This window comes from Anguilla rostrata, chromosome 6, assembly GCF_018555375.3.
Source record: "Anguilla rostrata isolate EN2019 chromosome 6, ASM1855537v3, whole genome shotgun sequence".
NCBI classification, from domain to species: domain Eukaryota; kingdom Metazoa; phylum Chordata; class Actinopteri; order Anguilliformes; family Anguillidae; genus Anguilla; species Anguilla rostrata.
In genome coordinates this window covers 3,781,094-3,804,955 of record NC_057938.1, presented here as the reverse complement: position 1 = coordinate 3,804,955, position 23,862 = coordinate 3,781,094, and the positions used below count along the sequence as shown (strand labels likewise).

Here is a 23,862-nt window from a genome sequence, read left to right as displayed (position 1 = left end):
AGACGTGCTTTAGAATACTTGCCCTTATCCTCAACTTTAAAGTTTGAATTGTTATGCTGGGCGCGTGTGCGTGTGTTACTCATCACGCTCGATGTTTTGTGGACTATTTGGGAATCTTAAAGAAAGGATATGCTCTACTGAGTGCGTCTTCATTACGCTCTCAGCCTGTTCCCTACAACCGACAGTTCGAACTTTTTCCAGGACAAAAGAGAGATTAGATATATCTGCACGCGGACGTCCACATTTATATCCAATTAAATAACGAAAAATAAATTGCTAATTAAATCCGCAAGAAAGTGGGACGTTGCTGGATAATATGACACCGGTGTCAGTGTGTAGGCTATTAATCAGAGCACGTCAACGTGAACGTGATCATTTTTATTCTATACAAACGCAGCCTTGATTAAGTTAAAAAATAAAAAATAAGAAGAAAAAGGAAAGAAAAACACCCATGGGATAGGTTTTGTTGAAACTTGGGCAGAGATATGTCAGGCTTATTCAGCACCTTGGACAGAAACTTTGTAGGTGCTGTTTGTGAGAAATGCTTTAGCTAGTAAAGTACGATACTATCTGAATCCTTCAAAATCCTACAACATATTCATTTAGTAGACATGTTATACACCCTGCATGTGCTGCTAAAATAAACTGTGTTAAAGCTAAATTTTGTTATCCTGAATGTTTCAGAAACCCCAAATGGGGAATTTCCAAAGTGGGAAATTGTGTCAGCTACGATTATGCTTCAAAGGTCTATTTAAAGACTCAACGTGATGTTTGAAATATCATTTTGGTGTTATAGCGCCCAAGATAAAGTGAAATGACTCTGAAATGTGCGTGTGCCTAAGCATGCATCAGCATCACCTCTGGTTAAACTGGAATATTTAAGGTAAACTATTTTAACTTAAACTGAGGCTGATCTTGCTGAATGTGCAGAATATATTGCAGAAAAATGAATACCGTTTTTGCATAACGCAACTCCGCATTTCTCATGCATTTTTAGTGGTTTTAAAAATCCCCCTGTAAACTATAGAGGAAATTTGGTTTGGTAATTCATTGTAGTGGCAATCAGTATGCCATATTTTTCACACACGCTCACATAGGACAATAAACACTGTGCATAAATATTGGCATGCTTATACCTAACTAACCTCATTCTGAAGTTGTTTTTTTTTACCCAACTAATCTCTCACATTTGGCTTTGTAGATCGCCCTCCTTTGCGCAACCTCAATCACAGACTGCCTGGCAGTGTGCTCTAGATGGGCACAGATCATGCCCTTAGGAAAATCTGTATTTTTTTAATAACATTACATGCTGGGAAGTGTTCTCATTTTAGAGTGTCCAGTGAATAATGAGAAAACAGTATTCATTTTCATGGATATCCAAATGAGGGACACTGCATACTATATATCTTTATTCATTACTGAGAATTCTTAACGTTTTTTTTTTCAATTAACCAATATTGAAAATATGTTAAAGATATTTGTTGTAGGTAGGCTAGTTGCATTTCTGGAATAACATTTGAACAGACTGAATGAGTTTTTGAATAAAACAAAACATCAAAAAAGTGACTAAACTTTCTTTTACTGATTTTACTTTATTTAGATTCAGATTTCAAAACCAAAGTCAGCATTTTAAAGAATGTCTACGATGCAAATTGATATGGGTGGTTAGATGCGTGGGTGTGTGTGTGAGAGAGTGTGCAGTTTTTGTGTGTGTTGTTTGCTGCGAGCTGGGATTCATTTGATCCAGTATTTGACGCATCAGTTCCTTGTGTTTCTCCACTGTGTTGCGGATTTGCTACAGCCTTCATTGCTCAGCTATGTGCTGCTAACAGTATCACAGTGTGCAGATCACTGCCATTGATCCAGTTCAGCTGACCAGCAGAGTCAGAGGCAGATGGGTGCGTCCGTGTGTCTGTCCCATTATGATGTAATCAGTGTTCCTGTTCCATCCAGTGCCATCGACCCCATCACTCCACACTACTAAACAACACACAGTCCCACACCATTATCACCAAACACCACATCACACTACTCAATATATGTTAACTCTCCTGACTTACTTTGAAAATCATCACATTAAAACCATTAATTTTCATATTTTAATATTCAGTATTATAATTTTCATATTTTTACTGGAAGATATTCAAAGCTTTGCGTCGGTATCCTAATTTTTGAGAGTCTGCGGAAAAAGTTTGTACCAGCGACGCCGTTTTGAACCTTCATGCAAAATGTACGCCCTGCGCATAATTCATGACGTGCATCTCAAAGACGTCTTGCTCATTCTCAAGCTCTCCGCATTGGAAAGTGAGAGCAGCCGCCGGGGCGAAGGCGTTCTCACAGCTCGCGTTCTGTATGTTTTTTTGGGCAGAACGCTTGTACCTGGCCGCGAATAGAGGTCACTGCTCTGCCCGAGAGGGGTCCGCAGGACGCCCGACCGACGGGACCTTGCGCCGGTCGGCCGGTCTGCAGCGCGCGTGCCGATCCGGAACGTTCCGTGAAGAGGCGAGCTCTTTTTTTTCCGCCCGTTTTCCCCTCTATTTTGGAACGCCCGCAGGCAGTTGTTAAGCAGAGCTTGTCGCTGCAGCCCCCCTGCTGTCGTTACGTGTGGTGTGGGGGGGGGGGGGACGGGGGGGGCGCACAAGGTGTCACATGCTCTCCCGCAGTCTGTCGGTTCAGCTCACGCCAGGCACTGAGTCAGAGTAGGGCACTTCCTGGGCAGCTCGTGCAGGTAGACTCGGACATACCGGCCAGCCAATCCCCTCCCTTCCCCGGTGGCGACACTGTGTCCGATTAAGCCCCGCCCTACAAGCCTATGGGCCACGCTATTAAATGTTCAGTGTTAATTTAACTTTCGTAAGAGGGATCAGAATTGTACTCTCTTAGGTTAAAATGCACTCTGCCTGTGTTCATTTAGCGCTAGCCATTTTACGGTGTACGGTTGACACTAAGCAGGGCCTGAGTTCCACGACATGACCATGGGGCTCGTGCGTTTTTTTTTGCACACAGCACGTTCTGCGTGGTGGTTGAAGTAGACAGCTGCTGGTCACCCTTGACACTCACATGACTTACTTTCATGAGTCGTTTTACAGCGAGGCCAGCAGAAGCGCAGCCATGATGGAAACGTCTCCAAAAGAGGCTGTGCTGTGGACGCTGCGTATCTCCAGCGACGACGTTCGCTTTCCGCCTCGCGGCTCGTTCGTTTAGGACTCTTCAGTTAATGAGCGCTGGGCCGGGGGCCTCTAGTGGCACAGCCCGTAGAGCACTAACCACGTGCTCGACGCGAGCCGTGATGTCGGCGGTTCGAATCCGACGGCCGACCTTTGTCGCACGTCACTTCCTGTCTCTCTACACTCTTCTGTCAAATAAAGGAAAAACCCAAAAAACATATTTAAAAAAATAATAATAAGCATCGGGCTGGTAATTGTTGGCAGATTGTACAGTAATGTGAAGAGTAGAGAATTTGATCCTGACTTTGTTTTTACCAAAATATATAGTTTTTATACCTGTACTGTACGGTAGCCAAAAGTGTAGGAGCAACTGAACACGAGAGCTGAGGTGACAGTAGCAATATTAGTGCCAGTGAGGAGCTTCTGCTACTATGGATTACTCCCACTGTCTAAAAACATGCAGGTCAGTTTGATTGAAGAGTGTAAATTGCCCGTAGGTGTGAGTGCGGGAGTGACTGGTGTTTGGGCCCTGCGACGGATTGGCGACCTGTCTGGGGTGTATTCCTGCCTCTCGCCCAGTGCATGCTGGGATAGGCTTGAGCCTGGGGGTGGCACAGTGGTGCAGTGAATGGCACTGTCACCTCACAACAAGAAGGCCCAGGGTTCAAATTCCGTCAATTCTGTGTGGAATTTGATGATGTTCAAAAGGTAATCATGAACAAAACGTAAATTCCTTACAGACATTAGGAATAATTTTTTCTCGCAGAGAGTAGTCAATGCGTGGGATAGCCTGCCTGGTCATGTAGTAGAGGCAGAAACTCTGGGGGGTTTCATGACTTGGGGCTTGATACGATGTTAGACACTATTGTTAGACAAGGTGTTAGACACTAGACACATCTGGTCTGTGGGTAATCAGAGCACTGATTTAGTCAGGAAAATGGCGAGCATTGTTGGGCTGAATGACCTTTCCTCGTCATTGTGTTATGTGATTTTACATTAATTCGCATTGCCTGTAGGCGAGTGTGTGGGTGAATGACGTGTGGGCCCTGCAGCGGATTGGTGACCTGTTCAGGGCATATTCCTGCCTTTCACCTTTTGGGTAAGATAATGGATGGTTGGACAGATGGGAAGATGGATGGATGGTTGGACGGATGGGAGGATGGACCCTTGAGCAAGGTACTTATCCTGCATTGCTTCAGTGTACATCCAGCTGTATAAATGGATGCGATGTAAATGCTGTGTATGCATAATGTTGTGTACATTAAGTCGCTCTGGATGTAATGGATGGATGGATGGGAGCGTGGATTGATGGATGGATGGATGGATGGGAGTGTGGATTGATGGATGGATGGAAGAGCTTCTGCACTGTAAGGAGGGCATTGGTTATCACATGACCAGGGTGGAGGATATCCTTTCACAAATATTGCTTGTCAGAGTGTAATGTGAATATGTGAAGGATATACTGCACTGCTTATTTATAAATCGTATACTTGCAGGCTGTTTCTGGCTATTTGTAAGCTAAGCTTCATGGTCAATGCTGTTTTCTATGGCTTTTCATCTACATGCAAAGACCCCCCCCCCCTCCCACCACACACACACACACACACACACACACACACACACACACGCGTCTGGCAAACTTCTGGCACACAGAACTGCATTACAACTGGAACAGCTTTCTAAATCTGTGAATTAAGCATTAGCTGTTCAGTTGTAATGCAGTTCTGTGGTCTAGAGGTTTAAGCCTGTGGTTTTAATTGAAAGCCGTGTATTAGCTGGCAGTGTTATGTAATGGTTGTGGAATTTGTCTTAATGTGTTAATGTTGCAGGTTCAAATCCCAGGCGGCATTGCTGTCTTGCCAAGCATGGTGCTTGACCTTTATTGCTTCCGCTAATATTCAGCTGTGTGAATTGAACGAATGCCTTAAGTGCTTTTGTGTTTCCGTGTGTCTGGATAAAATAAAAGGCACCTCCAATGCCATAGCGCATCAAATAAATGTATAACAGCGCATGCTTAACTGTATGTGTAGTTTCTGTGTGCTTAGCATATGGTTTCTACCATAGGTACAAGTATTCCTCTGGCAACACCTGCACAGCCAACACAGAGCAGTTTTGTTTCTCTGTACAGTATGTGTAAAAAGGAGTGAAATTATTTTGCTGTCATGAAAATTTATTTCTTTGTTGTTTTTGCACCCTCTATTGGTGCAGGAGGGTATGGCGGGCTATTTGGGCTACTGGGGCCTGTGTTGCAGAGCGAGGGGGGGGGGGGGTTATTTCATGAAGCAGGATTGCTGAGTTAGCTGGATCACTGTGCCGAGTAAAACCCAGGGCTGCTCTTTTTACTTCAGTCCGTGTTCCAGATTTGGGAGGGTTCTGGGTTTTTACTCACTACTTCAGCTAAATCTGTGGTCGGGGGTTACAGGGAAGTGTGGATGGGGGGGGGGTGGGGGGCGGCGGGGCACGGGGTGGGTAGGTACAAGGGGGTTCACTGGATTGTCTGACTTGAGCGCACAAAGCATGTGAAAGCATGCACAACTGCAGGAGCAATATGCAGCAAAACTGGTGCAAAGCTACTGGCTTGGGCAAGTCCACTGCCGAGTCTAGCAGACGACATTCCTCAGCGTGCATTACGACCGTTAATACAATATATTATACAACCACATACGTTTCCACTGCATTGTCAAAAATACAAGTTTTAATTGAAGAATTAATTAATTAATTGTTCGATCAATAGATAATTATACGTCTGCATAAAATGCACTACGCCTGCAATAATTATCCAAATCTGTGAGACAAAGATTAGCTGTTCCAGTTGCAAAGTAGTTCTGTGGTCTAGCAAAGCGTGCCGCAGTTGACCCCTCATGTTTAGCCGAGTAGCAAAACCAACAGGTACACTTTAAAGGGGTAGGTTGTACCAGGAAGGAGATGCACCTGCCGGTGTTCCACAAATACAGTTTAATCAGAAAGTGAAGTTCTCAGAAATGCCACAAGATGGCAGCATATTTCAAGAAACCTGACATATTCAGAATGAAGTCGTTGCCCAAAAAAAAAACCAAATGGAATTTCTGAACGTGGAATAACACTGCCCATCGTTCACATTTTATTAACCGAATTTACAACTGAGATGGCCGCATGGAAATAGGAGCTCTTTCTGTCCAGATGACTGCATGTTTTTGCAACGTGATGCAAAACGTGCACATATGCATAAGCTTATGCTCACACACAGCCAAATGTCCAGTGGTAATTCGCGTCCAACAGTGTTAGATTAACTCTTAACAGATGACATTTGGTCCTACACTGGAATGTGGGACCAAATGTTATTTATTGAGTGTTGAATCAACACTGGACATTTTACTGTGCACACGCACGTGCGCACACACACACAAACTCAAGCATGTACATGCATACAAATTTACACATGCACATACGCACACACACAGACATATGCACACACACGCAAAAATGCATGCACACATAAATGCACACACATGCACATATGCGCACACACACACACACACACAAATGCATGCACACATGCACACACACACTCACAGACACACACACACACGCACAAGTACATGCACACACATGCACACATGCACAAACACACACACGCACACACACTCACACACACATACACACACACTCACACACACACATACACACACACACAAGCGCACGCCACACACACACACACACACTCACACACACATACACACACACACACACACACTCACTCACACACCCACACACGCACACACACTCACACAGTGCAGGAGCAGCTGCCGTCAGACGGACACTGTGATGTGAGAGGACAAGGCGAGAGCTGAGAGCCAGAACTGTCACACCTTAACTTCGGAAGGACGTGTCACCCCAGAACAGGGCGCAATATAAATCATTCACTGGGACGTCCTGCTCTCAAAAAGTGCGGGTCCATGTTGGGATGGCAAAAAAAAAAAAAAAAAAATCAGGGGAGGCAGAGAACTGAAGCTGAAAAAGGAAAATTGCGGTAGTCTGGATGGACATAGTTTGGTTGTTAACTGCTTCTTTTTTTATTTTTCTGCTTCTTCTTCCACTTCTTACAATTCCCGTTATTATTTTATTATCGTTGTTACATCATTATTATTATCATTATCATTACTACGACTACTACTACAATTGCTGCTATTACTACTACTACTATTGCTATGTTGTTAGTAGGAGTAGTAGTGATAGTAGTAATAGTAGCAGCAATAGTATTAGTGACGGCAGTGGTGTTATAGTGATATACAGTGAATTTACTGGCAATAGATTTACCTCAGCACAGAAATGAACTGTGAGAATATGCAATATGAAATATGTCCCAGAATCCCTCTCGCCTCCCTGCTCGTTGTTCCTCTCATAATCGCAAGTATAATTTTTTTTTTTTTTTTTAACGCAGAAAGACAACAAATGTTTCGGTAAAAAAAATACCGACATGCAGCGGAAGGTTAAGTTGTGAGCAAATCGAAAAGGGGCGCTGGAAGGTCACATGACTGTTCGTGAGGTCGTGTTTCTTTCATGCGCCCAGTATCCGTAGCCTTCAGAACAACCGTTCTTAAGCCGCGGTGGAACCTCTTTTCCACCAATAGCAGCGCGGAATGAAGGTTAGTTTTCCCCGCTCTGATCTGGGGTTTGGCTCAGCAAGTTCACGTTCATTAAAGCGTGTGCCTGGAGATGAACACACACGGCGTGTCGGCATTCAGTTCATCTAAAGACAATAAAAACCATTCCCTTTATTTATGCCAGTGGTTTCTATAACCCACTGAGCCCAGGAAGATTGAAAAAAAAAAAAAAAAAGATTAAGTATTTTCATTTGATGACATAATTCAAATGTCCTCGATTATAAGAAGCATGTTACAGAGAATGTATATATATTTGAAATGGTATTTTATTTTTATTGAATGTCCCTTGTCATCTAGGTTTCAGTATGGTAGAACATATTGTTCCTGCGGATAAGATCAGAGACTCCCCAGTGATTTTGCGGCAAAAAAATTGTACAGGCATTTAGGTGAAACCCCCAACTACATTTGGTTCAAAAGTGAAAGTTTTAAAGCCGACTAGGAAGTAGCCAGGCCATATCCGGGTAATATCTGAACTGTATTGAGGTTAACCTAATCTGTTTATGTAAAAGCATTTCTCAGGCTAGATTTCCCACTCCACGTCTTAGATTTTGGCTTTTGCTCCCTGGGGACACAAATGAATCGCTGGGTCTGAGGAGGATATGGAGGTATTTCTTCAATGCATCACTGGGTAAGATATTTGCTGACTATAACCTGATTGTCTCAATATTACGTTTATCCATCCATCCATTATCTATACCCTCTTATCCTGAGCTGGTTCGCGGGGGGTGCTGGAGCCTATCCCAGCATGCATTGGGCGAGAGGCAGGAATACACCCTGGACAGGCCGCCAATCTATCCCAGGGCACTCACACACTCATACCTATGGGCAATTTAGAGTCTCCAATCGGCCTACCTGCAGAAAGGCCCTAAGCCGAGATTCAAACCCGCAACCTTCGTGCTGTGAGGCGACAGTGCTACCCACTGCACCACCGTGCCTCCCATATTACGTTTATCTATTTATTTATTTTATTTTTTTGAAGAATGCATGACAAAACAGAGACAGTGGCCCTAGCCATGAATTGCTGGTTGACCCTGGGCTTGCTGCCCAGTTTCATATCTGAAAACCTCCGGCACCTGGGCGTATTGGCACAAACCAAGAGCTCTGTTATTTCTCTCGCGAGCACAACAGGTAGTCCTCACTCTCTCTTTTCTTCATCCCCAAGTCCCTCTTGGGTCCTCTTTTTTTGGAGTTTCATGCTGCAGTCCCCCCAGCCATAAGTTGTAAATCCTCACCGTGTAAGATTGGACCGCGTTGTTGTACATCATGTTCCGCCAATTTCCTGAGTTTTTATTGGGCTCAAACCTGGTTCCTGACTGGATTCCAGTGGAATCTGCAGGAAGTGAATTCTGCTGAAACAGCCTGAATACAGCATTCGTTTCGCTAATGATTATTTCCAGCTTATTCTACACTAAATTCAATGACATTGCAGCGTTCGTTAAGACAACACCATCAGTTGGTGCCGCTATTAGGTGTCATAGGCTGGGTTATTCATGGGAATAACTGCAGCGTATCATCAGTGGGGGATTATGTCTGTCATAACTGAGCACAGGGCCAGAGAGAGTTGTTAATGGGTTTACAGTTCTATCCTGTGAGTAAAGAAGCCTCATTGGCTCTTAATTTTGCTATGGACCAAGCAGTAGGCTGTATGGCTCTCTGTTGGACTGGACATTTGACGTTCTTGTTGTTAGAATAGGTTGTTAGAACTGTCCTAAATCAGTTTTCCATTGTTATCTTTGTCTGCTCTGATTGCATGAATGATTACTGGTGCCACTTTAATGGAATTATTATTATTATTATTATTATTATTATTTATTTGAGGATTCTGCTAAATTATGAAAGAAATGTAAAATCACTTAATTTTTCTGCGGAGGCCACTGATGTTGCTGTAAAAGCCGCATATTGCTACCACTGTAGACTAGATTTAATCGTTGGGGAATTAATGTCGTGTTATTTATTAGTTACTGTCGCAGTGTTTTCTGCGGCTAAAATATGCACTCGGGAGGGGGGTCTTGTTTGCTGTGTGTGACAGCGTGAAATGACAAGGTGAGGGGCAGCCTTAGATTATCGCTGAGCTTTCATTAGGGAAAGCTGTGCGCTCCGGTTCGTAAGGCACCCCCCGCCTCCCCCCACCCCCAAGAATGCCTCATCCAAACCTCAATCACGTATGATTGCGTAGGGAGAAGACAGAGCGCAGCAAGCCATTCACCGGCTGCTCGAGTGGGGAAGAACCAACACATTACGGCTACGCCAGAGATCTCATTTCGCATTCGTTTTTGTAACAATGACGGCTTGATTGGTCTTTGCTTCAAGAAGAGGAATGCTGGCAGATGTTTGGGGTCTGGCCGTAAAAATCCAATGTCTTTTCACCGGATAGCGACAACATAATGTCGCTGCACACTCGCAAAACACATCCTTTTTCTTAAAGTGTTTAGGAGGAGGTACAGGTTGGTGGCTCGCGCGCTGTCGTCTCGAAGATCACAATGCTGCGCGAGGCTGCCGCCTCCTCGGTCCGTTCTGGGTCCTGCGTCGTGCCTTTTGGCTGAATGAACTGGAAAGTTGTACAACAGTGGATGCGTTGATGCGAATAATTATTTTGCTGGTAAATCACCAACACTGTTTAAGTTTCGGGTAGCTTCCGAATGTGGGTCCCGTAGGCGCGCTGTCGTGTTTTAGACACTGCTCTCACCTGGATTCCCAGCTGCTCACTTTTCGTGAAATTACAGGACAGGGTACGCGCATTCCTTGAAATTTAAACCGACGTCAAAGATATTCACGGCAAAAATGTAGATCGGCTTCTTTACTTGGGTTGTTATCTGAATTATTAATAGGTGCTCCGTAGAACATCAAAGTGGCTCCAGTGATATATCCCTCGCCTTAATCGCAAAACCACCTGGATATCGCTCGCTCGTGGAGGATGCCGTTCAGATCATCAAGATTCTCGGGACTCGGTGGATTCCCTACAGGGTCGGAATAGCAGCTTAATCCCACGCAGTGCTACATGTTACGGGACACACGTTTGTATTTACACTTTACTGCGCCAAGTAGCTGCACCGCTCAACCTCTGCCCAGCACCTCGGCTCGCCCGTGGGGAGATGGCCGCGATCGCCAGCTCCCTGATCCGACAGAAGCGCCAGGCACGGGAATCCAACAGCGACCGTGTTTCCACCTCCAAACGCCGCCCGAGTCCCAGTAAAGACCCCCGCTCTCTTTGCGAGAGACATTTTTTGGGGGTTTTCAGCAAAGTCCGCTTCTGCAGCGGGAAGAAACGAGCTGTCCGTCGGAGACCAGGTCAGTGCTTTAGTTTTAGAATAAATCCTCCCCCCGCCCCGAACGAGACGGCGGCAGTACCGCAGTCCGGAGCTCAGTCTGAACCGACGGAGCTAAATTCTCAACCGTCGATGCGAAAAATCCACCTGTTCCATCCCTCACGTGTTGTTCCCGATTAGATCTGACCGAACAACACAGATATAGATCGAACTGTATGTACATACTCTGTATATGACATGGTGTTATTAATGTTGCTGTTTTTATATATGTTGTTAGTATTTATTATTACTAATTATTACTGTCACAATCGTCACCGTTGTCGGGGGGCTCTGCTGTTTTCCCCCAGTAATATGCACACGGTATTATTTCACAAAAGAAATACATAAATTTAATTTTTTATCAACTCGAGTTTTAAAACACTATTAAATCGAGAGACGGACAAGTGCCACTGCAATGCAGCAGGGATAATTTAGAGGAAAATTTAACAGGTAAATATTTATCACAGAAGGTGATTTTTTTTTTTTACTGCAGTGCGAGGAAAGAGCGGCGGTTGTGTCCGTTAGATGTAGTCTCAGTGTCCATGGCACTAACGGCTATATGTAGGGTTCTGGTGAGGGGAGTGGCGCATATCAATGCAGGTCCTCCACCCACCCAGACGGAGGAAGAGTACGACCGGAGTAGAGCTGTAGTAGAACATTTGTAAGTGACTTGTGATGTAGGACAGGCTCCTGGGACCTTCTGCGCGAGAGCTCCCTCTCCAAGCGTTCTGATGTTTCTGACGGCGCCTCGCGCGCCGGATATGTCTGAAACGTTGTTGATGTTTTTTTTGTTTTTTTGTTTTCCCCTTCTCCCTTTGTAAGATGCCTCCTCCAACCCTCCACAGGTGCGCCGTAAGGGCGTCAGGCTAGGTCAGTAGCTCAGTCTCCATCCATGTGCTGTGTCAAAAATCAGTCACCCTCATCTTGCGCCCGACATCGCACTGTGTGTGCGGGGGTCCCAGAGACCCTTCTGCAGAGACAGTCCACCCCTACCCCCCTGCCCCCCCCCCCCCCTTGTCTTTCTCTCTATTTCTCTCTCTCTCCCTCTTCTTTTTCTGTTGCTCTGTCTCAATAACCCTCTCTTGCCCTCCTCTATATATCTATCTCATCTCTGATTCTCTCCTCTTCTCTTTACGTTGGTCTGTCTCTCTCTTTCTCTCTCTCACTCGCTCTTTCTTGCTTTATTTTTGTCTCAATCTCCCTGTCTCTCTCCCCCTCTATTTCTTTTTCTCTCTTCCCAATCTGTGTTCCTCTCTTTCTCTCTCTCTTTGTCTCCCTGTTTCTCTACCGCCTCTCTGTCTCCCTCTCTCCCTCTCTTGCGTGCTTTCCAAAAATCTTTTTTTTCTTTTCTGTCTGTCGTTTGAATTACCCGTCTGAGTATGTGCACAGAGAAAATGCTGTAAGACTGCAGCAGTAGTCGTGTTTTTTTGTGTATGTGTTGACATGTGTCATGTGTATTTTCTGTGCAATGTTGTGATCATGGGGGGGGGGGGGCGGAGGGTTGATGGCAGGGAGGGGAGGGGGGTGGGACAGATGAGAGACACAAACCCATTTCATTTTCACACAGCCATGCATCCCCCTCTTTCAAAATACTGAATACCTTTATGTTCTCTGTCTTTTCAAACAAATAAGTCTGCGTGTAATTTTGAAATTGTTTCTTGTTTTTTTTTTTTAATTGAGCACACACACACACACACACAAATGTACAAGTACACATACACGCACACGCACACACGCACACACACACACACATACATACAGCATTCATGTGCAAGTACACACACATGCACCTACACACATATATACACAAGCATGCACACACACACGCACACACACACACACTTATACTCTGTAACAACAAGCAAACAGGGCTTTGCACTTGAGATGTTCGTCTCCTGTGGGCATGAACCCGCAGCTCCATCGGGCTTTGCCACATCGCCTCTGTTTGTTCTCAGACGACACACTCACGCCCCGCCCACAAGTGTGAAAGCCCTGCAGGCGTGCAGTCGTTCTGTCTGACCTAGCGTACTGCGTGAGAGAAGTAGCTGCTTATGTGTATGAGCCCTACTGTGAGGTGGTTGCTATCGCGTGTTAGCACTGTGCTGTTTTGTGTGGGGCGGGTTTGTTGAGCCTGCCGTGTGATCGGAGGTGTTGGTTTTGCTGAAAACGTGTGTTTGAAAGCAGCTGTGTTCTTGTTAGTGCATGGCTGGGCTGGGCTGCCCAACCCTGTTCCTGGAGATCTACCGTCCTCTATGTTTCAACTCCAACACTAAGAAATTAAGCGCACTTCCTTCAAAATCTAGAGGTCTCATTGAGCTGCTGATTAGTGGAATCAGGAGTGCCAAACTAGGGTTGAAATGCAAGTCTACAGGATGGTAGATCTCCAGGTGCAGGGCTGGGCAGCCCTGCTGTGTAGTATTTGTGGGACGGTCATTCTGTGTGTGACTGATCTGTGCGAGCGGTCTGCGTCTAAAACGGCTGTCCCTCTGCGAGTGGTCTACGTGTAAGAACTCTCGCTGTCTGTGAGTGGTCCGCGTGTGTCTAAGGCTGCGGTCGTTTCTGCATGATTTAGGCGCGGCCTCGCCGATGGACGTTTGACAGTGGATTATTTATGGCCGTCCGCTCCGCATTCCTCTGTCACATGGGGGGTTTGGGGGGGGGACAAGGCCCGTGTCGTAGATAAATGAGGCCCCCGTAAAGAACGTTCCGGAGCTGATTCACCAGATTCTCCCCGAGATTTATGGGTTTCCCGGACCGTGCGCCCCCCACCCCCCCCCCCCCCACCCCTTCGTTAATTAAGAGCCCCCTGGCCAACGGAGGAATCAATTAGACTCGTCGTCCGAGCAGGGAGCAGATCGACAGGGCGAAGTCACGGAGCGCCACTCAAGGGGCCTCCTTATTGATGCTGGGGGGGAAGCCCTGCCCCCCATCAATCAGGGCACGCGTGCGACTCTGCCCCCCGCTCCGACCTCCGGAAGCTAGTTTTCGTGCGATCCAGCCTCCGGGTCAAAAATGAACTACAGGCCGAAATATAGCCATATAAAATAGCAAGTAGCAGAAACCTGTTTAAAAAGGCAGCAGATCCTCACCTGCCTGTCCTGCCTCACCTTTACCTCTAGGGGGGAGTAGAGGGGGGTGAACCAGTACCTGCGGTTGCGTCCCGGTGCGTCCGATAGCCCTCCCCCACCCACCCCCGGAGCGAGGCAGGGTGGTTTCCCCAGCAGTCACAAGCTGCAGAGGAAACCCCTAAATTAGAAGTGTCAGTTTCATTAAGCCCTGTCCGGGGCCCGACGGACCGAGTGGCGAGGGCCTGAGGGCGGCTGGGCGTGTGCGTGCGTGCGTGCCTGTGTGAGCGAGCGTGGGCGGCGGTGGGCAGCGGGCGGTGTTGTTGATGTCCCGCTGTCTCGGGCGGAGTCTGACAGGGCCCCCCGTCGGGGTTTGGGGGTGTTTCTTCCTGCGTTTCCAGAGCCGCAGCTGAAAGGCATCGTGACCCGACTCTTCAGCCAGCAGGGCTTCTACCTGCAGATGCAGCCCGACGGCTCCATCGACGGGAGCAAGGACGAGAACAGCGACTACAGTGAGTACCGAGCGAACTACAATTCCCAGCATGCACTTCCCCCTCCGTCTTCCCAGCATGCACCTGGGCGATAGTCTCACAAAATGATCAAGAAAAAGACAATAATTATAGTGAGGTCAAAGCAGAGCTCTCTGTTTAAATAAACTGTAAATAATGGTGTGGCAATCTAGATGATTTCAGCAGGAAAATTCTACTCTGTATTGTCCACTTAACTTCGTATTTATGGTTGTGGATTTATGCATTATTGTTGTTTTCTATACTGTAAGCCAAAAGCGATAGGAAAACTTCTATTATATGTTTAATGGACCTACAGACTTTGTAAAGCCACTGCTGAAGTGTTGCTTTTGAGGGGTCTCAATGTAAATATGCTGGTATTTCACTGATTGTGTGAGATTTTATAATGACCTTACTTTACCTTACTTCATTTTTGTTAATTTAAGATGACCTCATTGCAAATACGTTAGTTTAAAATAACCTCACAGCAAATGTGTGAGATAAAATGCTCTCCCTGCAAATCTCACCTCACAAACATACTGCTGGTGTCAATTTAAATTAGCATCACTTTAGATTTGTTAGTTTAACATAATCTGACTGCAAACTTGTTTTAAACGATACCCACTACAAACATGTACGTGTAAAATGGCTTCCCTGCATTTTGGGATGTTCTCACTGCGAGCGTTGTCGCAGTTTAAATGACCTTCCGCAAAATGTCAGTTTAAAATGACGTTTCAAATTTGTCAATTTTGACAAAATCTCACTGTGAAAATCGGGGTGCAAAATGACCGCCCACTGCAGCCGCGTGCGTTTAAATTGGCGCCACTTCAAACTTGTGAGTTTCAAGCAACCTCCCTGCACAAGTGTCCATTGAAAATGACCTGTTAGCTCCCCCCCCCCCACACCCCCCTGGAGTCTCTTAAAACAGGATGATGGATGGAGCCCATTCTCTCTCTCCGTCGGTACCTGGGGAGCCTGCCGTCAGGGTAGCGGCTGTTACTGTGCTGGAAGTTAAATAATCTTACCTTTCGCACTGCGGGAAGGCAGAGCTTCACAGGTGCGCCTGACTGACCACACTTAAGATGCTGGTCTCACCTCACGTGAGATGCTGGTCTCACTAACTAAAGATGCTGGTCTCACTCATTAAAGATGCTGGTCTCACCTCACGTGAGATGCTGGTCTCGCCTACATGAGATGCTGGTCTCACTCACTAAAGATGCTGGTCTCACTCATTAAATATGCTGGTCTCACTCAGGCGAGATGCTGGTCTCACTCATTAAAGATGCTGGTCTCACTCAGGCGAGATGCTGGTCTCACTCATTAAAGATGCTGGTCTCACTTTCTTACGATGCTGGTCTCACTCACGTGAAATGCTGGTCTCACTTGGGGGTGTTTGTCCAGTCGCAACATGAACAGCAGTTTTCCCTGGGGTCCTGCTCTGAGCAATTATGAGGGCCTTTCTCAAATTCTGCTGACTCAGCCCAATGAGAAAATGCCAAAATTTAGACATCTAGAGGGGTGTGAATCTAGCTTGAGAGACATAAACAGACTAGGTTATCCCCAGTATAGCTCACGTCCTAGTAGGCGTAGCCAAATATAGCCATGTTTTCACCTGAATGCCTAGATGACTTTTCACCACCAAAAAAAAAAAAAGTTCAACTGGGTGGATGCTGACTGAATGAGGTTGTCGGTCTCACTCAAGAGTGCGACCGTGTTTCCGTGGTCCAAACGGGACGGTGGAAGCCCCGCCCCCGAGACCTCGGCCCTTAGATACGGGCGCGCGCAACTCGCGACGAGCGACGCGGCAACCGCAGCGAACGACGCCGAGCCGCGGCGAATAACTCACCAAATAAAAAAAAACGATAAATATCCCCGTCGGTTTGCGTCGCGTGAATAACTCCTCCGCGCGGTGGAGGCGGGAGCGCGGAGGGGAGGCCGGCAGCCGGACCCCGGCAGAGCTCGGTATGCGGGACCCGGGGGCCAGCCATCGACCCGTTCGCCGGATCGTTAGATTAAAAGCGCCTCTTTGATCTTTTGAACCTTTTTATTTATTTATTTTTTTTTTTGCATGCAGAAGTGCGGGTGAGCAAAGAGCCTTCTTCAGTCAATGTCAGATGAGTATGGGCTTTAGTTTAGAGTCTGAGCACGGGACTGTATTGTACGAATACGGGATCAGGCTGGGGGTGCCTGAGTGCCGGTTGAATATAAAATTAGATTTAGAGATGTCGGATATGTGTGATGCTAGACTGAAGGTGAGCTTATCAGGCTTTTGAATGAATATGGTACTTGAATGGAGGTATTACTGTGTTTTATTAGTATTTTAAGATTGAAGGTGAGCAGGTAACAGTTTTGGATGAACATGAAATTAGACTATAAGTGAGGATTCAGTAGTGTTTTATGAATATGACACGAGACTTTAAACAGGCGTGCTGTATAAAAATGTTGGATTTTATCGAGCTACAGCGAATTGCTGGTGAGCGTATGTCAATATTGTCTGGATATGATGTTAGATATGGAGGCGAACATGTAAGTTATTTGATCTTAGATTAATCTTAGAACAGAGTTGAGTGCATTACAGTGTTATATGAATATAACACATGGGAGGTAAGCATATGTTTGGTCATTTTAAAGTAACTCAAACTGATCTCCCCTCTCTCCTCTCCTCTCTCTCTCTATCTCCTCCCTCTCTCTATTCTCTATCTCCCCCCTCTCCCTCTCTCTCTCTATCTCCCTCCCTCTCTCTATATCTCTATCTCCCCCTCTCTCCCTCGCTCTCTTTCTCTCTCTATCCCCCCTCTCTCTCTTTCTCTATCTCCCCCCCTCTCTCTTCTCTCTTCCCCCTTCTCTCTTTCTCTCTCTCTATCCCCCTCTCTCTCTCTCTTTCTCTCTCTATCTCCCCTCTCTCTCTTTCTCTCTCTTTATCTCCCCTCTCTCTCTCTCTCTCTCTCTCTCTCCTCTCTCATCTCTCCTCCCCTCTCTCTCTTCTCTCTCTCTCCCCCCTCTCTCCTCTCTCTTCTCCCCCCCTCTCTCTCTCTCCCCTCTCTCTCTCTCTCTCTCCCCCCCTCCTCTGACTCAGCTTGTGTCTCGGCCCGCGGAGTCTCAGTGCTAATTCGCGCGACACTACAGCTCCCATCGATTTCTATCGAGCGAAACTGAATCAGGGGTGCGGCGTCCCGCGCATCGGCACCTTGCTTTGTTCGCGGCGCTTATCTGATGCGGCCCGCGGTCGCCCGGGCGTTTCGGAAAGCCTCCGTCTCTCGGCGTCGGTCATTCACTTCCTGTCCCTGTAATTCCAGCCCTTGGTTCTCCAATCAGCCGCAGAGATGCCCTGTCGACCTTCAGAGCAACTGCTTTTTTTATTTTTTCCCGACAAAAATCTCCATTCATCCGCTCGGCAGTGTTTCCCTAACGCTCTCTCTCTCTCTCTCTCTCTCTATCTCCCCCCTCTCTGTGTGAGTGTGAATGTGTCCCTCTGACGGGTGACAGGTGTGTGACAGGTTTGTGTATCATGGGACAGATGCGAGTATGGCAGGTTATAACATGATATTATGTGACTGGGGTGAGTGTGACCAATGTGCTGTATTTAACAGGTGTATGACCGTAGTGCTGTATGTTACAGGTGTATAGCAGGTTACAGGTGTACGCATGTGTATGACAGCACTGCTGTATGTGACAGGTGTATGACAGCAGGGACGTATGTAACAGCTATGTTGCAGGTTGCAGGTATATACAGGTGTATGACAGCACTGCTGAATGTGACAGGTACAGTATATAGCATTTGCAGGTGAATGACAGTGCTGTAGGTGACAGGTGTGTAGCAGGTTGCAGGTATGCGCAGGTGAATGACAGTGCTGTAGGTGACAGGTGTGTAGCAGGTTGCAGGTATACGCAGGTGAATGACAGTGCTGTAGGTGTGCGGTGCGGTATCCTGGTGAATGCAGCTGTAGTTGTAGCAGCTGTATGCGCGGTGAGATGACTGTGCTGTGGTGATCCAGGAGTGAGCCGGTTCATGATGCGCAGGTGTTCATGACAGCTCTGTAGCCTACTCTGCCGGGTTACGTGTGTGTGTGGTGCAGGTGTGCGCATGAGTGCGTGTGTGTGACAGTGTGTGTGGAGCAGGTGTGCGGTGTGCGGGTGTGTCAGATGTTATGTGGGGCTTGTGTGTTGCAGCTCTGTTGTGTGTTGTGTGTGGTGTGCACGTGTGTGGTAGGAGTGAAGGCGGGCTGTTGTGTGTGTACGGAGGGTGTTCTGTGTGCGTGACCCACTTGCTGTTATGTGTGATGTGTTTTGTGTGTGTTTGGCAGCAGAGTGTGTGTGAAATGGTGTGTGTGTGTGTGTGTGTGTGTCTATGTGTGTGTGTGTTTGTATGAGAGTGTGTGTGCATGAGTGTTTATGTGAATGCTTACTTGTCTTTTTTGTGTGTATCTTTGTGCATGTGTATACACAGTACATGTCAGTCTTTCTGTCTGTGAATTATGTGCTACTTCCGTTTTGTTAAACATGAGTTCATCAACATTATCAATCAATGTTTGTCATCATGCATAATGACAGTGCTGGTACCGGATTGTGTTGAATCTTGATTGGGTTCTGTGCTAGTGTACAGTGTACTTGTGTTGATTTTGGATGGCATAGAAAAGATATTCTGCTGTTGGCTTATGTGGTTGTGTTTTCTTTGAATTGTGTCGTTATGAGGACATGTTGCTGTTGGGTTGTGTTTGTCTTGGATTGTGCAGCTGTGAGAGTTTGTCGCTGTAATGTCGTGTTGATTTTGGCTTGCGTAGGTGCAGGAGTGTGTGTTGTGTTACGTTATGATGTAATGTGTTAAAAATCTGCTAAAAATAATGATGTAAATGAGTGTGGTTTGAAATACCAATATTTCTACCTCAATTAACGGCTTGTCCTGAGTGTTTGTGTGTGTGAGAGAGATAGACAGAGAGAGAGAGAGAGAGAATCAGATAGCATACTGTAGTTTAGCCTGTTCTTTTCAGCCTGTGAAGATTTGGGAACTCGTAGCTTTTGGTGATTATCAGATTATTTCGTTTATTTTTGAAGAAGGACGCTATCTCCGTTCGGATAACGGCTCGCCGTCTCTCTCTCCCGTGACCGCGGCGGCGTCGGATCGGAGCTCTCGCGCCCGAGCCTTAGCTGAAGCCGCGATTTTCCTTCCGGAAGGTTTAACGAAACCCTCGCCGTTATTCTTCTGGCCGACGCGGCCGGCTCTGATAAATCACACGGGCGGCTGCGTCTGCATTTATCTGCACGCTCCCCTCCCGGTGTTCCACGGCAGAAGGTCCAAAACTCCACATGCATGAAGGTTGACTGCATAACACGAAAACGTTCCCTCCGTTGTCATGATACCTGTGGATTAAGTGCAGGTGCATTGGCTTGGTAAAAAAAAAAGGTGCTTTATTGTGTGTGTGTGTGTGTGTGTGCGTGCTTTGTGTGTTTAACCCTCTGAACTGTAGTTTTTTGGAATGATTTTTCACAATGATAAGTCAGTGTTCTAGAACTCCGCTGCTTTTATTTACCAGTAGTGATTGTTTCATCAGCAATTAGAATGTTCAGCTAAGAACATTCTAATCACGCATGTTATTAAAGGGTTAAATCCCACAGGAATGCGTAATTCTTCTGATCCCCACTGCCAGGACCACTGAACAACCTGGCCGCAGCTGTTGGATACTTCCAGCAGGGGGTGCTGCAGGAGAAGGAGGGTATTATGTAGGGCAGTGAGCACACAACACTTTCTCTGTCCGTATTCTATGTTCACATGTTTTGCCTGCTCATTGGCTGAGGCAGACGCCAGGCTCCACTGTTGTCACTGTCGATGGGGATTTACCTGTAATACAAAAAGCTTTTTTTCCCCTGGAGACAGGCAAGACAGAATCTAGACCAAAGACTCACAGGATGGCCTTAATTTTTTTAGGGAGGGCCTCTATGTGCTGTCTGGGCTGGCCACTTGCCCATTAGAGGTAGAGAGATTGGATTTCCAGAGGTGGAAAATCCTGGTTCAGAAAGTAAAGGTTCCTCTCATTTTTTTTTTTAATCACCTGGATTTGCTAATTAGCACAGTTCTTCAGCCCAGACGTAGAAATAATTAGTGAAACCAGCAGGGTGGAAGAAGAACATGGCAGGACTTTAACTTTCTGAACCCTGGACTTCCCACCTCCGGCAGATGTCCCAGTTAAATCGAGATCAAAGCCTGGGTTAAATTCATAGCAAAATTCTCATTACATTCAGGGCTCATCTGCTCATGAAATCCAAGCTGAATGCCCTCATTAACAGCTGATAGAAAGCCCTCTTGAATCCAGATCAATATGCCCATTAATCCAGACCAGACTTTCCCCCCCACACATTAAATCCAGTTCAGAGTCTCCATTAATCCAGATTGAAATCCCTTTCAAAGTCCCCTTTCGAACGTGTGGCTAAGGGGCCTCTGGAAACAGACTCAGTATTCCACACATACGCATTCAGGGAAGCACAAGCGCACGCACGCACGCACGCGCACACACACACACACACATGCGTGCACACACACATCCTCTCACACATGCACATGCACACACACACACGTACACCCACATGTGCGCACACACACACACCCTCTCACACGCACACATGCACATGCACACACACACACGTACACCCACATGTGTGCACACACACGCGTGCACACGCACACCCTCACACACACACACACACACACACACACACATACACACCCTCACACACACACACATCCTCACACATACACACCCTCACACACACACACACACACACACCCTCACTCACACACAGACACACACAGTCCCTCTTCATGCACAGCCCTGCACTGTGATGTTACATTGGAAGGAGGCTTAAAGGATAATCCCCTCAAGCTGCTAATCGATGGCGGCTTCACCGCGGAAACGGGTTGCTGCCGTTAGCGACTGAGCGGCTGAGGGTGCAGCGGGAAGGGTGCAGGGGCTAATTTAGAGGTGCACCCCCACCAGGGTCTGCGCTTCAGCAGAGCACCTTGAACCGTGACAAATTTCTGCGGAAGGAGGTCCAGCTCTGCCTGTACACAAACGGAATCCGCAGTGCAATATACCGAAGTAAAATATATCATCGAGATAGTTGAAATATATTATCGTACGATATATATCCAAATAATTATGCGCTTGTGATATTAATATTTAGAGTGTTGTTGCTTTCAGATTTCAGAACGTGTTGCTTATTTGTAAAATACTTTGATGCGAAGTATATTTAGCATTTTCCAAGTGTACATATTTGCAATATATTGCAGTGTATTTATTGTCCTATAGGGCATAAATAAATAATTAAAAACAAAAAAGTAAAGAATAAAAAATATAAAATATAATGTATATCAAAGCTCTGATACAAAAACTGTATGTGCAGCAGTTGCAACAGCAGTAGTAACAACAGCAGCAGCAGCAGCAGCAGTAGCAGTAGCAGTAGCAGTAGTAACAACAGCAGCAGCAGCAGTAGCAGTAGCAGTAGCTGCAGAAGCAACAGCAGCAGTAGCAGTAGCAGCAGTAGCAGCAGCAGTAGCAGTAGCAGCAGCAGCAACAGCAGTAGCAGTACGCACAGCAGTAGTAACATAGCAGCAGCAGCGCAGCAGCAGAGCAGTAGCTGCAGCAGCAGCAGCAACAGGCAGCAGTGCTAGCAGAGAGCAGCAGTCAGCGCCAGAGCTACAGCAGCAGCAGCAGTAGCAGAGCTGCAGCAGTAGCAGCAGTAGCAGTAGCTGCAGCTGCAGCAGCAGTAGCAGTAGCAGTAGCAGTAGCTGCAGCAGTAGCAGCAGTAGCAGTAGCTGCAGCTGCAGCAGCAGTAGCAGTAGCAGCAGCAGCAACAGCAGTAGCAGTAGCAGCAGCAGCAACAGTAGCAGTAGCAGCAGCAGTAGCAGTAGTAGCAGCAGTAGCAGCAGCAGTAGCAGTAGCAGCACCAGCAGCAGCAGCAGCAGCAGCAGCAGCAGCAGCAGCAGTAGCAGTAGCAGTAGCAGCAGTAGCAGTAGCAGCAGCAGCAGCAGCAGTAGCAGCAGCAGTAGCAGTAGCAGTAGCAGCACCAGCACCAGCAGCAGCTGCAGCAGCAGCAGTAGCAGTAGCAGTGCAAGCAGCAGCAGCAGCAGCAGCAGCAGCAGCAGCAGTAGCAGCAGTAGCAGTAGCAGTAGCAGTAGCAGTAGCAGCAGCAGCAGTAGCAACAGTAGCAGTAGCAGTAGCAGCACCAGCAGTAGCAGCAGCAGCAGCAATAGCAGTAGCAGTAGCAGCAGTAGCAGTAGCAGTAGCAGTAGCTGCAGTAGCAGTAGCTGCAGCAGTAGCAGCAGTAGCAGCAGCAGTAGCAGCAGTAGCAGAGAGGAGTCTCCATTAGTATTCATTATTAAAAGCTTCTGCTTTTTCTTCACAATGAGCATCCCCACACGCCCCCTCACATCCAAGAGCTGTCATCTCCCAAAGCCAACATCGCCAGGAGAGCTGTGGGAACGAGAGCCAAGAGCTGACGGGGTCTCTCTCTCCCTCCCTCTCCTCTCCTTCTCTCACTCTCTCTCTCTCCCTCCTTCTCTTTCCCTCACCCTCTCTCTCTCTCTGTCCTTCCCTCTCCCCCTCTCTCATTCTCTCCCTCTGTCACTCTATCTCTTTCTTTTCCCCTGTCAGTCTGTGTCTGGTGCTCTGCCTCTCTCTACCTCTATCAGTCAGCCTCTCACTGACACTCTCCCGCTCTGTCTCACACCATCTCCCCTCTCAGTCATCAATTCAATTTCAATTCACTTTCTCTCACGCTGCGCTCATCTCTCTGTCTCCCTCACCCCTGTCTCTCTGTCTCTGGCTCTCTCTTTCTTTCTCTCTCTCTATCCCTTCCCCTCCCCCTCCCCTCACCTGTGCACCTGTGCAGTCTCTCTCTCTCTCCCCCCTCTCTCTCTCTCTCTCCCTCTCCCACTCTCTCTCTCTCTCACATACCCTCAATTTCAATTTCAATTTTCAATTTAAGTTGCTTTATTGGCATGAAATACAAACATACTTATTGCCAAAGCATACATATATATATGTATATACACTCTCTCTCTCACCCTCTCTCTCTCTCTCACACACACACACACACACACACACACTCTCTCTCATGCTCTCTCTCTCTCTCTCTCACACACACACACACACACACACTCTCTCTCTCTCTCAATTCAATTC

The 23,862-nt window shown here is 46.9% G+C and overlaps 1 protein-coding gene across 2 annotated transcripts; it reads left to right on the top strand.

Annotated features, from left to right (window-relative positions):
• The first annotated feature begins 9,670 nt into the window (after window positions 1–9,670).
• Window positions 9,671–15,568, top strand: LOC135258266 (fibroblast growth factor 12-like). 2 transcript variants are annotated; one of them, XM_064341650.1, is made up of 3 exons: window positions 9,677–11,098; window positions 11,938–11,985; window positions 14,582–15,568. In XM_064341650.1, exons 1-3 carry the CDS (start codon window positions 10,903–10,905, stop codon window positions 14,764–14,766), a joined length of 429 nt encoding a protein of 142 aa, XP_064197720.1. In that variant the 5' UTR covers window positions 9,677–10,902; the 3' UTR covers window positions 14,767–15,568. The 2 variants fall into 2 exon arrangements, with proteins under 2 accessions (XP_064197721.1, XP_064197720.1); XM_064341651.1 differs by lacking the exon at window positions 11,938–11,985 and having other exon boundaries at window positions 9,671–11,098.
• Window positions 15,569–23,862: the final 8,294 nt, after the last annotated feature.